At 56.7% G+C, this 14,219-nt stretch overlaps 1 protein-coding gene across 5 annotated transcripts in view; it reads left to right on the forward strand.

The window, feature by feature from the left end:
• PPP2R2C (protein phosphatase 2 regulatory subunit Bgamma) overlaps positions 1-14,219 on the forward strand; it is a 133,816-nt gene that overhangs the window by 82,038 nt on the left and 37,559 nt on the right. For all 5 annotated transcript variants that reach the window (XR_002346552.1, XM_021100973.1, XM_021100969.1 and 2 more), the window contains exons 2-5: positions 336-433; positions 1,888-2,053; positions 4,768-4,880; positions 8,929-9,106. Coding sequence is in view for 4 of the 5 variants with exons in the window: in XM_021100969.1 (XP_020956628.1) it covers positions 336-433; positions 1,888-2,053; positions 4,768-4,880; positions 8,929-9,106 (555 nt within the window). In the remaining variant the exon portion in view is untranslated. The remainder of the gene's footprint in view (positions 1-335; positions 434-1,887; positions 2,054-4,767; positions 4,881-8,928; positions 9,107-14,219) is intronic.

Consider the following 14,219-nt stretch of genomic DNA (forward strand, 5'->3'; position numbering starts at 1 on the left):
CCCTGGGAGGCTCAGTGGGGGGTAGGGAAGGGGACAGGTGGTCTCTGCGGCCCTGAGAGGTGGACTTGTCCCCTGGTCAGCACACAAGGAACCCCCTGAACTGCTTCTGGAAGGAAGGGGAGGAGGAAAGAATGAAAGGCACCTGTGAGAGTCCCCATCCCACTGCCAGCGGGTGGAGGGGGGACCTCATCAGTGCTCCCAGCCCCTCAGGCTCCTGCTGCCCTCGGCGGCCCAGCCCAGGGCTTGGGGGCCCTGGGGGCGGGTGGGCTTTGTGCTGCTCCGTTGCGCCGTGCGGGGTCCTGATGAGCTGCCTTTCTGTCTCTGTCCCTCCACAGCCGATATCATCTCTACCGTTGAGTTCAACCACACTGGGGAGCTGCTGGCCACAGGCGACAAGGGTGGCCGGGTCGTCATCTTCCAGCGGGAGCCAGAGGTGTGTTGGGGCCCGGTCGGGGTGGGGCTGCCCTTGAGCCGCACAGCGCCTCTCAGCATCCCACCAGGATGCCCGGGCTAGACAGAAGGGGCTCGCGGGCATGCAGGGATGGGGCCCCAGCATCAGGGAAGGGGTCCACCAGGTCGGCTCACAGACCATCTGCTGAGCAGAAGTTTGTTGATGGCACCTGTGTCCTAGACCCTGGAGAACAGAACAGAACAGGCGGAGCCTGGGTTCAGCCTGTGATTAAAGTGCCCTCTGCCTGGGTGAGCTGGTGCTGTCCCGGCCAGAGCTGGGTGGAGGGGCCGGGGGAGGCTGGACCTTCCGCACCTGCGGGCTGCTCTCTGTCTGGGGTTGGCAGTTTTGCTCAGCCCCCGGCCTTGGCCGGGTGAGGTCTGTTGTCCCGCAGAATTCCTGGTAATAGGGGAGCGGCCTGGAATAGCCTGCCTGGAGGTGGTGTTTCTGAACCCCTGGAAGAACCTGGGGATTAAAGGCCCTATTATTGAGCATCTCCATGCAGACACCTCACTATTCATCACGGGCTTTTCCCATTTCCTCCTCGCTGCTCACCTTGGCCTTGATGCCGGGCAGACTCAGTGGAATGAATGACGCCACTTTGGGGACACGTGGCCTTGTGGGTCAATTCCCCTCTGAGCCTCCACTTGCTCATCTGTAAAATGGGGAGAGTCGTGGTGCCCATTAGAGAGGGGCATTGAAGATAGGACAAGCCGAGGTGCGAGAAACACTTAGCTAGTGTCCTGCACACAGTAGGTGCTCAGTAAACACATTCCTACTTATGGGACCGAGGAGGTGATGGGGTTTGGCCAGGGCTGCACCACGAGGTCTTGGCCATTTAAAAAACAGAGAGGGGAGTTCCCGTCGTGACACAGCAGAAAGGAATCCAACTAGTAACCATGAGGATGCAGGTTCAATCCCTGGCCTCGCTCAGTGGGTTAGGGATCTGGCATTGCCGTGAGCTGTGGTGCAGGTTGCAGATGTGGATCTGATCCTGCATGGCTGTGGCTGTGGTGTAGGCCGGCAGCTGTAGCTCTCATTCAACCCCTAGCCTGGGAACTTTCATATGCCGTGGGTGTGGCCCTAAAAAAGCAAAATAAATAAATAAATAATAATAATAATAATTAAAAAGCAGAGAATTTGGAGTTCCCACTGTGGTGCAGTGGGTTGAGAATCCGACTGCCCTGGCTCTGGTTGCTGAGGAGGCTCAGGTTTGATCCCTGGCCCGGGTACTTCCATATGCCACGGGTGGGGCCATGAAAAAAGAAAAAAAGGAAAAAAAAAAAGCAAAAAGCAGAGCGTTTCCTCGGACCTTCGAATAGATGCCCAGTCACCAGGGCTGTGTCAGTCCCCGTGCAGGTTTAACCAGTCCGGTCCCCAGCCCCAGGCCACTCCCGCTCCGCCTACGGTCCCGGAGCTCAGGGTCGGTTTCCTTGCAGAGTAAAAACACGCCGCACAGCCAGGGCGAGTATGACGTCTACAGCACGTTCCAGAGCCACGAGCCGGAGTTCGACTATCTCAAGAGCCTGGAGATAGAGGAGAAAATCAACAAGATCAAGTGGCTCCCGCAGCAGAATGCCGCCCACTCCCTGCTGTCCACCAACGGTGAGGGCCGGGCTGTGCGCGGGTGTGCGAGCGCGCTCTTGTGCACGCGGGTTGGAGCAGTTTGGTATCAAATCCCTTTTCCACCTCACTTACACTGTGCACATTTGTCTAAGTCTTTAGAGCACCTAAAAAATAATGTTTTGAGCAGCATGTATGTTCCATGCCGTGACTACACTGGCTCAGCCTTCCCCTGCCACCGCCCCGTCGGGGGGCCACAGGCTTGTTCCCACTGCTGAAAAACAGCAGCGCCTTGAATTTCGCTGTGGATACGTGCACTGGGGGGTGGACAGAGGAGGCCAGACGGGAATGCAGGGAGCCCTTGATGCCAACTTATCCCCTGGTCCACACCCCCCAGAATCCCAGACCACCCGCAGTGGAGGGGCCCTCCCTGGATGGTGCCAGGGGAGCACTCCTGGAGGAGCCCGCCTCGGGCAGAGGTTGTGCGTCCCCAGCCGGCCCCCAAGGAGGCTCCTGGCCAGGCCCCTGCTTCGCTCTGGTCCCCTGGGAGCCTGTGGCTCTAGAGGCCGTCTTACCTCTGCCAGTCGTAGGCCTGGGGCCGGGGGCCCGGCTTCCCACATTCACGTCCTCCTGCTCAACCTCTGTCACCTCTCACCCCCATCATCAAAGGTGCCTGGGGTGGGAGTTAGGACAGGCCTGGAGTCTGTCCCCATCTGGGGACCTTGGGGAGTGGTCTTGGTCCTCTGAATTTCCTCACCTGTGCTCTCTCTGGGCTGACGATGATGGTGGAGGGAGATGGCCCCACCCGGCCCCCTGAGACCAGCTGGCACTGCCCCAGGTGGGTGAGGCCACCTGCCCTGCTGAGGGACTCAGACTCCTTAGGGTGGCCTTAACAGTGTCCCTGAAAGTGGTCAGATCAGAGCCCACCAACCCAGCTCTGTGCCCGAAGGCCGGCCCTTTCCGCGCCCACCTGGCCAACCCCCTCCTCATCCCTCAGGCCTCTGCTGGGTGTTGCCGCCTCCCGCTGAGCCTCCGCTGACCCCTCGGCTGAGCCAGGGGTCTCGCCCCTGGGCCTCCCCCTGCTGCTGACCCAGGCTTGCTCCCCCGGGCTCCTGCCATTCCAGTTGCTGCTTCTGCTCCAAGAGCCTGGCACAGGGTCGGGCTCAGCAAACCCCTTTCGAGGCCCAAGGGGCGCTTCTTGGCCTGACGCACAGGCAGTGAGAGGTCCCCGCAAGGACAGGGCACCTGGGGCCGGAGCGCCCCGTGCTTTCCCACCCTGGTCCTGCCACTTCCTCTTCTGCGCTTAACGGCGCTCTTGCCTCGCGGGTCACTGGGAGGATGAAAGGAAATGACATCATAACGAGCCTAGAACAGGGCTGCCAGCTGAGCCTCGTTCACGTGCCCTGTATAATGCGTATTTAAATCATTTAACAGGGAGTGTCATTCTCTTCCTGCTTCTTTGGAGGAAAGGCAGTCTTCAGGGATTCCCTAACAGATCGCCCTCAAAGCTTCCCACCCCTGGTTTTGAATCCCAGCTCCACCCTTTCCTAGTGGCCGCCTGTCCCTGGACACCTGCTTAATCGACACTAGTTTTCTCCCCTTCCTTTTCATGAACTTGGCGTGTTGGTTTTGGCTGCTGTGCTAGTCAGGGTTCTCTGGAGAAACAGAACTGATAGGGTGTGTGTGTGTGTGTGTGTCTGTGTGTGTGTGTGTGTGTGTGTGTGTACAGAGATACGGACATACGTGTAGACATAGATTTAGATATATAGAGAGAGGCTTATTTTAAGGAGTTGGCACACATGATGGGGCTGGCAAGACCACAATCTAGCGCAGGCTGAAAGAGCTGGTGCTGCAGCTCCAGACTGAAGGCTGTCTGCTGGCAGAGCTGCCTATGCCTTGGGGACTTCAGTCTCCCCCCCGCCCCCGCCCCCGCCCCTGAAGCCTTCAACTGATTGGGCGAGGCCCACCCACATTATGGAGGCTAATCTGCTTGACTCTATGGATTTAAATGCTAATCTCATCTACAAAATACCTTCAGAGAAACAGCCACATGTTTGACCAGATATCTGGGTAGCATGGCTTAGCCAAGTTGACGCCTAAAATTAACCGTCCCAGCTAGTTAGGATTAGGTGTTTGATGTTCTTGGCAGGATTCCAGAGAAGTCAGGCTGCAGGAGAGCAGAGTTTCTGGATGGGTGGGATGTGTCTCAGAAATAGGAAATGAATTTCCCTCTTGTGTCCACCAATGCCGGGTAAAAAGCAGGAAGCATCATCGTACAGTCTTTGTGGAAATCAGTTGAGATTGACACCTGCCCTTGAAAGGGTCATGCCCTTTGACCCAGCAATTTCACCTTTGAAAGCAATTGTGCTGAGCTAGCACATGAGGACAGATGCTCCATTTGCAAAGATATTCGTTGCTTCAATTAACAGGAGTCAAAATAGAAAGAACCAGAGTTCTCATTGTGGCTGTGGGTTCGATCCCTGGCCTCATTCAGTGGGTTAAGGATCCGGCATTGCCGTGAGCTGTGGTGTAAGCTGCAGATGCGGCTCGGATCCCGCATTGCTGTGGCTGTGGCTGTGGCAGCCTGCTACAGCTCCGATTTGACCCCTAGCCTGGGAAAGAAAAGAAGAGAAAGAACCCGCCCGTCGAAGGACAGGACAGCGGTAGACCGAGGCACCCTTGTCTAGGGGACCCACGGGGCTGCTCCATTCTCCACGCTGATGTCATCACGTATCCTGTTTGTTCTGTTTTTAAAGATAAAACTATCAAACTATGGAAGATTACCGAACGTGATAAGAGGCCTGAGGGTTATAACCTGAAAGATGAGGAGGGGAAGCTTAAGGACCTGTCCACGGTGACGTCACTGCAGGTACGATGCTGAACGCGGGGATTCCGGGGACGCCCCCAGTTGGGGGAGCAGCTTGTGCTGCGTCTCTCGGACAGTGAGACTCCTAGGGCTGGAAGGGCCTTTGAGATCTGAACCCCAGTCGGCTCCGATCCTGAGCTAAGCCCGGCTGCTTACTCGCTGGGTGGCCGCCGTCCCTTCCCTGCTCGGCGCCTCGATTTCCTCCCCAGCAAAGCAGAGGCCGTCGTCATAGTCGTCTTTCCCCCGGAAGCCTCGGGCGGGGGAGGCGAGATTCGTGTCCAGGAGGCACTTTTCTGCTGCACCCCAGGTTGGAAAGCAGTCCTACAATCCCTTGTTACACAAAGAGGGAAACTGAGGCTCAGAGAGAGGTGTCGGCTCACCCAGGGTGGCTCAGCAGAAGGAGCGGCAGAGCCAGGGGAGAGCCGTGGGCGGAGGCTGGTGGGTTCCAAGCCCTTTGCCGAGGGGCACAGGGACGCCTGGAATTTGTGATTCTTGCAGCCTTTATGAAGGCCCAACTGCAAAGATGGCTGTTGATTAGGAGTTCCCCTTGTGGCTCAGCGGTAACAAACCCGACTGGTATCCATGAGGATGCGGGTTCCATCCCTGGCCTCGCTCAGTGGGTTAAGGATCCTGCATTGCCGTGAGCCGCAGCGTAGGTCACGGACGAGGCTCGGATCCCACATTGCTGTGGCTGTGGTGTAGGCCGGCGGCTGTAGCTCCGATTTGACCTCTAGCCTGGGAATGTCCATGTGCCACAGGTGTGGTGCTAAAAAGCAAAAAAAGCAAAAACAAAACAAAACAAAAAACCCAAACCAACCAAATAAAAAACCATTGATTTAAGAGCTGCGGGGAAGGTCAGGCTGCAGAGCCTTCGGAGGGCAGACTTTTGCCCCCAGCATGACTAAAAGCCAAAGGGCTCATCTTTCTTCCAGGGGAGAGGCTGTGAGACATGAAGTCATAGGGCTCCAGGTTCGAATCCTGCCTCTGCCGCTTCGTGGTGGTTTGGCCCTGGGCAGGGCTCTTGGCCTCCATGAGCCCCCGGTTTCTCATCTGGAACAAGAACAAACATTGCCAGGCAGTCTGGCTGTAAAACTCCTTCAGTCCTAAGAAGTGGGCACAGGCCCTGCTCGGGAGGGGCCTCAGGGTCCCAAGACTGAGTTAGAATAAGCGTCTGAAAGTGCTTGCTCCCAGCCAATTTGAAAGGGTTCGTGTCATGCCAATCCCGCTCCCTGGGCTCCCGCCTTGACCGTGCGTGCGTTGCTCCCGGCGGCCCATGCTGCTCACCCAGAGCAGGGTGGTGCCAGCCCCTCGCCAGGCTCCCACACTGCTCCCAGACCACCCACTGCTGGTCAGGTGGCCCTGGGCGTTTCCTGCCTCCTCACCGGCAAACTGGAAACGATGACTGGCTTTTTCTGCAATGACTTAGCAGGTGCCTGTGTGAAGCGTCCACCGAGTTGTCATAAATACGAAACGGTAATCAATGTTGTTCCCAGAAGGGGGAATAAATGTTTAAACACGTCGGTCTCTAAATGACTGGCAAATTGCATGAATAAATCCTGAGAAAGCGGGGAAGCCAATTCGCTTTGACGTTGAGTAATGGAGGTGACGGTCGTTCCCCCCCCCGCCCCCGCTGCGCCCCGTGAGCCCCGAGAAAGTTTATGAGGTTTCATCTGGTGGGAGGGATGCAATTATCACCTCCTGATTGGCGCGGCATTTGCCGCAGACCCAGTGGCCCGTGGGAACCCTGATTGTTTCCTTCCCAGCATCTGAGATTTGTCTCTGTACGTCACACGCATCCTTAGAGGGCACCTACTGAGACCGAGGCTGGAGGAAGAGAAACGGGGAAGAATGCGGTCGCCTGGGTCTTCCCTCATCCAGCCTCTCACCTTGCCTCCTCCCCATTTCACCCAAGCCTCCCCAACCCTGCACAGCTCCCTGCCTAATCTGTACTCTTCATGCTGGAGGCAGCTAGGCCCTGTGCTAAGTCTGTGGGGTCCCAGAGCTAAGTAAGATGAGACTGAGTGCCAGAGTGTACCCAACCCCTCAAGGAAATAGACACAGAGTCAACCCCATTCTGGCAGTCATCACTGTGACAGAGGGGCACACAGGGAGGCCTTTCTCTATCTTGTCTGTGTGGTGAACTCCTATTCATCCTTCAAAACCCTATTAGTCTCCATCTCCATAAAGCCCTTTCTATACAAGCCAGATGAATCCTTATTCTTTTTTGTCACACTAGCCTTTCGTGTCTATGCTCCTGCCCCTTGCTTTGACTAGACTGTGCCTTCCAGAAGAGTGGGGGTGGGGGAAAGTTTTATTCACAAAACCCCCAAATCTTCAGGACAGGTTTCTCTTTCCTCTTCCTCTCCTTTCTTTGTGTAATGGTTTTGAAACAGGGTCTGGGGATAGCAGTGCACGGCGGGGGCACTAGGTGAACTGCCGCAAGGCTGCCAGGAGGAAATCATGTAGCCAGAAGGAGGGGGAGGCAGACTTTGCTAGGCCAGTGGTGCTCTGACCTTCTCCAGAAGCAGCTGTGGCTCCCAAGAGTCCAGGAATCTTTGGGGCAGACAGTGACTGTGCCCTGAGGAAGGAAAGGGGAGGCTTGGAGCTGAAGTTGAATGTCTGATAAACGGGGACCTGCAGCAGCGCCCTCCCAGTGCCCACTCTGGAAGCTCTGTGGCTGTGTGAGCCCCGGCTCGGCCACTCCTGGTCCCCTCCTGGAGAGGAGGGGGAGGAGGCCCCGTGTACTGAGTACTAATCCAGGTGCACTTGATCTGTATTAACTCATGGAATCGCACAGTAGCCCTGAGCAGGCAGCAGTGTTGCCCCACTTACAGATAAGGAAACTGAGGCCCGGAGACCTGATGTCCCCAGTGGAGACAACAGTAGTTAAGTGGCAGGAGAGGGTCTAAGTGGCCGTCAGGTTTCAGGTCCACACCTTTGCACTGTGGTACCCTCAGGGCCATCACCCCTGGCTTCTGGTCCTGGCTCTGTCGCTTCCTGACTCCGTGACTTAGGGGTTCAGGTTCATCTGGGCACCCGGGTCTCACTGGTGAGCCCCATTTCCTGAGCATCAGATCTGGGTCAGGCCTGGGAGATCATTGAGGCCATGTCTGTGTGTCTGTCTCTACCTTTGAAGCACTCAGAGTTTGCTGGAATGGGGAGTCGTGCCTAGCATAACATGCAGTGCATGCCGGGAGCCCTGACAGAGTGTGTGCAGCATGCTGGGTGAGCAGGCTCCAGGCAGGCTGCATATCCAAAGGGCTTTAACTCCAGACCTTGCAGGAGGAGTTGGCATTCACTAGGTGTCCAAAGCGGGCAGAGGGCACAGAGGGAAGCAAAGGTGGGCATCCTCATGCCAGCCTTCTGAGGTGGGAGTTTGCCCAACACGGTGGCTGTAACAAATAACCCCAGCATTCCGGGGCAAGCACACAGAAATGTATTTCTCAGTCGAGAAAGCTCCGGCATGCGCATCCTGGATGGCACACGGTTCTCCTGCAGGAATACAGGCTCCTTGCATCCCACGTGCCTCCATCCTAAATGACTGGTCCTCACCTTCCGGCTGAGGATGGGGAAAGGCGTGGAGAAGTCACACCTGCCTCTTAACCACCCAAGTGCCAGACATCACAGGGCTCACACCCCATTGGTCAGAACAGTCATGTGGCCACACCTGGTGCAAGGACAGCTGGGAAATGTAGTCCCTGCCCCAGCAGCCACTTCCCCTAGACAAGGGACACAAATGTTTGATAACATCTGACTCTGCCATTGTATCTCCTCCTTCCACTTTAGAGTGAGGAAATTGGGGTGCAGAGGGGTTCCGCCATTTATTCAGCAGGCTCAGAACCAATCCCAGGAGGCAGGATTTTGTACAGGGCTGGCACTGATGGACGCCGGCCACGTAGTACTGCTTGCTCCTGACGCCTGTAGAATAGCCCTCACCAGCCGCTGGCGCACTCCTGGCCTCTCGTTTGGATCAGTGGCTCTGGACGTTTCCTGCCAGCACCCCTCCCCCATCACCTCTCACCTGGCCCTGACCGCCCCTCCTCCTCTGCAGGTGCCTGTGCTGAAGCCCATGGACCTGATGGTGGAGGTGAGCCCTCGGAGAGTCTTCGCCAATGGCCACACCTACCACATCAACTCCATCTCTGTCAACAGCGACTGCGAGACATACATGTCGGCCGACGACCTGCGCATTAACCTCTGGCACCTGGCCATCACCGACCGCAGCTTCAGTATCCTTTCCGGCTGCGCCCCCACCCCAGCCCATGGACTCCACAGGCGGCTGGGGAGCTTCTGCTTGGTCCGACCTCTTCAGCGAGGTACCACCTGGCTCTCACAGTGTGTGAAGAAGGGCCAGATTTGGAATCATGATGAGTTTATCTATGAAAAGTTTAAAATCCCAGACACTGAGGGTTACTTTGACCCCTCCCCCCTCCAGGGTGGCCATGACCTTGTCACTCCAGGGCGTCCCCTGAGGGCCTTATGGGGTTCCGTGGAGGAGGTGGAGCCCTGGGTCAGGCCTCCTGGGCAAGGGGCAGCCGGCCACCTGAGACTGTTGACTGCAGGTGTCTCTGGACCATCCTCCCTGGGCCCCAGGCAGGTGCATCTGTGTTTGATGAACAGCCTTGGGGACCTGCCCAGGGCTTAGAATGACAACAGGTGTTAGAAGCTCAGCTGGAAGGGGTCAAGGTAAGGGGCCTTGCCTGGGGATCCCCTGTGTCTGGGCAAGCTGGGCCAATAGGATTGACTCCAGCTCCCTCCAACGGGTGAGGAAGGAGCAGCGGCCAGAAGAGGCCCAGACGGAGGCTTGGCCCAGCGGGGGAGCTGCGGTGGACAGAACAGGCAGGTCACTAAGGTGTCACCACCCTACAGACCAGTAATCACAATGACGCACAGTGAGGCTCTGTGCCGGTATTGACACATGTTCAAATGAGCCCACTTCTTCCTCACAGCTGCCCAGGGAGGTAGGTACTGTCCGACCCTCCTTGGCCGGGACCAAGCTCATGGCAGCCAGGGTCAAGGCTGGGTTCAAAGCCGGGCCCTCCAGCCCCAAGCCCCCGTTTCGTACCTTTTTCCACCAAACTGCCCTTTGGGAAGATGCCACCCAGACGTGTGGCAGAAGGAAGTTGGAGGCCCCAAGAGCTGTCTCCAACGGTCCACTGGGTGCTGGGTGTCGGGCAGCAGCTGTGGGCACCCGTAGCTGAGACCACACACCTCCTGCTTCGAGAAGCTCCCAACACGGGGTCATGCGTGCTCTTCTGCCATCTCGCTGGTCAGGAGTGGGCTGTGTCTCTTGGCGCAGGAGTCAGAACTGGGGCGCAGGGGATGGGAAGCAGGAGGGAGCAGTCTGGGGGATTTGGAGGAGAAGAAGTGACAGACAGCTTCTGGAGGCTGGGAGCCAGGAGCTGGCCAGAGACCAGGGGGCTGGGAGAGCTTCAAACTGGGAGGATGGGAGGTGGGAAGGCTGAGCGAGCATCCCTGTTCCCTGAGCCCAGCAAGAGGCCGTGGGGCAAATGCCTGGGCTTCTGGGTCACTGTGGCTCTGGATGTCTGCCTCTGGCTGTAAGCTCTGTGACCTTGGCGAGTCACTGCACCCCTCCGAGCCTTGGGCTCCTCACTAACCCCTCCCCCATAGGCCTGCATGCTCCTAAAGAGTGTCAGAAAACACTAGAATCTCTCTCCTTCCTCCCCCTCCAGCGTTCAGGGCTGGAGGGTAGGAGTAGATTGGGGTGGTCTGGAAGGTTCCAGGAGGAGCTGGGGCTGAAGCTCGGTTTGGCTGGATGGAGAGGGCTGGGCTAGGCATCTGCCTGACCCTCCATTCAGGCTGAAGCGCTAGCAGGTCCTGCCCTGTCCCCAGTGCTTAGACACCAGCTGGTCAAGGGTTAGAACACCCGCCTCCAGCTGGATCATGCAAAACACAGACATTTACTGACTTGGGGAACCAAGAGAGCTGCAGGTGCAGGTGGATCCAGGGGCTCAGACAACATCGTGGGATGGCTCTCTCTGCTTCTTGCGTTTGCTCTCTGCTCTAGCCTCCGTGTGCTTCAGCCTCCGTATAGTGGCAAGTTGATGCCAGCAATGCAGGGTCCACCCTCCCAGAATAAACTCCAACAGAAGAGTCCAGCTCTCTCTGAACTGTCCCACCAAGCCCCCGGGTGGCACCCCATGGGCTCTGATGGGGCCTCAGGGGCACCCCGAATCCATTACTGTTGGGAGGGTGCAATGCGCTGGTTGGCCAGGCTCCAACCCCAGCAGAGTGTCCGAGTGCGGGAAGGGGCCGTCTCCTCAAGAGAAGCAGGCACAGGAGTGGGGGGCACAGACATGGTAGGCGTTCTGCTGCCAGGTCTGGGGTGCTGACAGGCTTCCCAGCAGAAGAAAATGAGGAGTCACATGGGAGCTCCAGGTCTGTGAAGAGGGCAGGCGTGGGACTCAGGACTGTGGCTGGCCATCCTCAGCTTTGTGCACAGCACTCTACAGTTTACAGAGCGGCTTGCCATCCACAATCTCACTTGATGTTCCCAGTGCCATGCAAGCTGCCGAGCAGTAGCAATGGTGTCTTGACCCCCCGCCTGATGGATGAGGAAATGCAGGCCTGGGGAGACCTGGGCAGGCCCACAGTCCCTCTGGCAGGGACAGAGTGCCCTCGCCTGGCCCAGTGTTCTTTGCCCATCCTTGGGCTGCAGCCTTGGGACAGTGGCCGTCACCCTCCTGGAACCCGGGGGTCTCCTTAAGATAGAGGACCAGGTGGGGACGTTAACCCCGCCTGATTCATCTCCTGAGATGTTGTAAGGACCCCATGACGCCCTGACTGCTGAGGCTCTTTAAAAACCGCAGAGCCCAGCAGCTGCATCAGGGCTTATGTTTCATTGCCTTCATTCAGCCATCAATTCCTGGTGCCTCGTCTGTCCCTGAGCCCGGGGGGGGGGGGGGGACACAGGGACAAGTGGAAGAAATTCAGCTTCTTCCTCAAGGGCCTCTTGGGCCTCTGGAGGGCACAGCCTAACCTGGGTGGTGTCAGGGGTGCCATCTCTGCTGTAACCCAGGTCTGCACGTGCTGCCCGGTTCCCCAGGAGGACAGAGAAGGAAGCAGGCTTAGAATGGTCCCAGTGGCTTGAGGCTGCAGCAGGGCCCGGGGTGTGCAGGGGTGGGACGCGATGAAGCAAGGGGTGGGGGAGGCCGGGGCAGCCACGGTGGGCCTGGCTGATGGAGAGAGTGGACTTCCTCCTGGGAACTGTGTTCTCCAAACATGGGTTGTGCGCAAACCACCCTTCGCAACTATGACTATGTCTGTACACCCTGCGTTCTTTCATTCAGTTTTCTAATTTTTTCTCATTTTTATTAATTTTCTTTGAATTAAGTGGCTTTACTTTTGCCCACATAGATGCATTTTGAAAGGGACTTTAATTTTACTACTATAAATGAAACTAAATCATACGGCGTGTGTCCTAAAGAGGAGGTAGCCATAGAGATAAACGCCATGAAAACAAAACAATGGGGGGGGATACGCCCTCAGCCCCGTCCAAGACAGAAAAGTCCTCCCTTTGGCCCCTGCAGTGTGGTGGCTGCTGCTCACGTGTGCCAGTGGGGCACCTAAAATGGGGCTGGGGTGCATTTTTTATGTAAATGCATCAGGGGGTGTGTGTCATCGCCTTCGTTCAGCCAGCATTCTTAATTTAATGTAGTTCGAGTGAATTCACATTTTGAATTAGCCACATGTGCAGACTCTATAATTGCTGTGTGTGCACGCTGAGACGGGCTCTTTCTGTCGGAGGGGGGATAAGCAGGTACCTGGGGGTTAGAGACAGGATAACACGATTTCTCCATGTTCAGAAAAAGGGCTGGAAAGTCATTGGAAGCCTTGCTTGGTGATTGACTCTGGGTTCTGCAGGGTGTGTCTGCCTTCCTGCTAACTGGTGTCCCCAGGGGCTAAGAAGCCATCAATGCATCGTCAGTTGGGGACAGCCCTGGCCAGCTTGCAGGGAGCCCCCTGGGGCTGTGGCTTTGTGTTGTGGGTGAACCGGATTCCAGCCATTGAGTCTGGAAGCGAGTAGATCCAGGAAGACATGGAGATGGGTAGGGTGGACCCTGGCCATGAGCAAGAGGCCGTGAGGTAGATCAATAGTTAAAACATAGACTGCATGGCTATGGAGCTATATCACAACTGTCTTTTGGAACAAGGTGGCCACAGGACATTGGAAGAGGTTAGTTGTGAATAAGAAAAACAGACTGATCTATCCCAGGACTGTAGGCAGACCTGCCCAGTCATTGGAGAGCCTGCTGGGAAAGCCTGTCCAGTTACTGGCTTCACCTCCTAATACAGATTATGCGCTGCCCACACATTGGAGAGCCTGCTGTTCACCAGTAAACTTATTGAGCACCTACTGTGTACCAGGCTCTGTACCCAGTGCTTGAATTCAAGAGACAAAGATCCATGCCCTCCTGAGTGGACATATACTTTAAAGATGATAAACTGTTACTATAATAAACAAAATATCCAGTTTGTGAGCAGGTGTTAAGAGCTGTGGGGAATGAGTGGGACCAGCGAGCAAGTGCAGGTTCTTCTCCCGCCACGTTTTGCTGTGTGGCTGCAGGTGCACAGTGGGCGGAGAGGGAGCCAGAGCGATGGGTTTGCAAAGTGGAGGTGCAGCCGTGGGGGCTGATGAGATACGCAAGGGAGTGAAAATAATGGTGGGTCCCAGAATCGAAGCCCGATGAGGAGGTGAGGGCTAGTGACGACGAGAGGCGCATCGGTGGACTGGGGTGGGGGGGTCCCCCTGGGAATGCAGAGGCACCTCCCTGAATGCAGATCCTGCCTAAGTATGAAGCCTGTGTGTAGCCTCTCATTTTGTGAAAGTGAATTGTTGATCCGAATGTTCTAGCGTTCTGGCCTCAGAGAGAGGGGAGTGGGTACATTCCAGAAAGCTAGAGATGCTGGGGCCGGGCTCAGAGCAGCCCTTGCCTGTGGATCCGAGTCCCAATCAGGCCGACGGGAGAAGCTGAGTGGAGTCTCCAGGACATATGCTGTGGCTGTGGAAACGTCCCGATTAGATCAGTTCCCCGGGGTACCATGTCGCATGAGACACTCCCCCTGGCCTGCTGCTGCTCGGCCAGCAGAGTGACAAAGACACCAGGACCCAGAGCAGAGAGACCTGGCACTGTCCTGTGGCGTCCAGCCTCTCCTGGCAGGAAAGGTGTCAGGACTGCGGGCTGCAGGTGCCACGGTGGGTCTGATAGCAGCCGCGTGATTAGAAAAGGTGTTTCATTTCCAACGTGGGAGGATGCAGCAAGGTGGCTGTGACTCCACTCGGAGCTGGGGGATTGCTCTGAATTTCGAAACACCTTTTGA

Source organism: Sus scrofa, chromosome 8, assembly GCF_000003025.6.
Source record: "Sus scrofa isolate TJ Tabasco breed Duroc chromosome 8, Sscrofa11.1, whole genome shotgun sequence".
NCBI lineage: Eukaryota > Metazoa > Chordata > Mammalia > Artiodactyla > Suidae > Sus > Sus scrofa.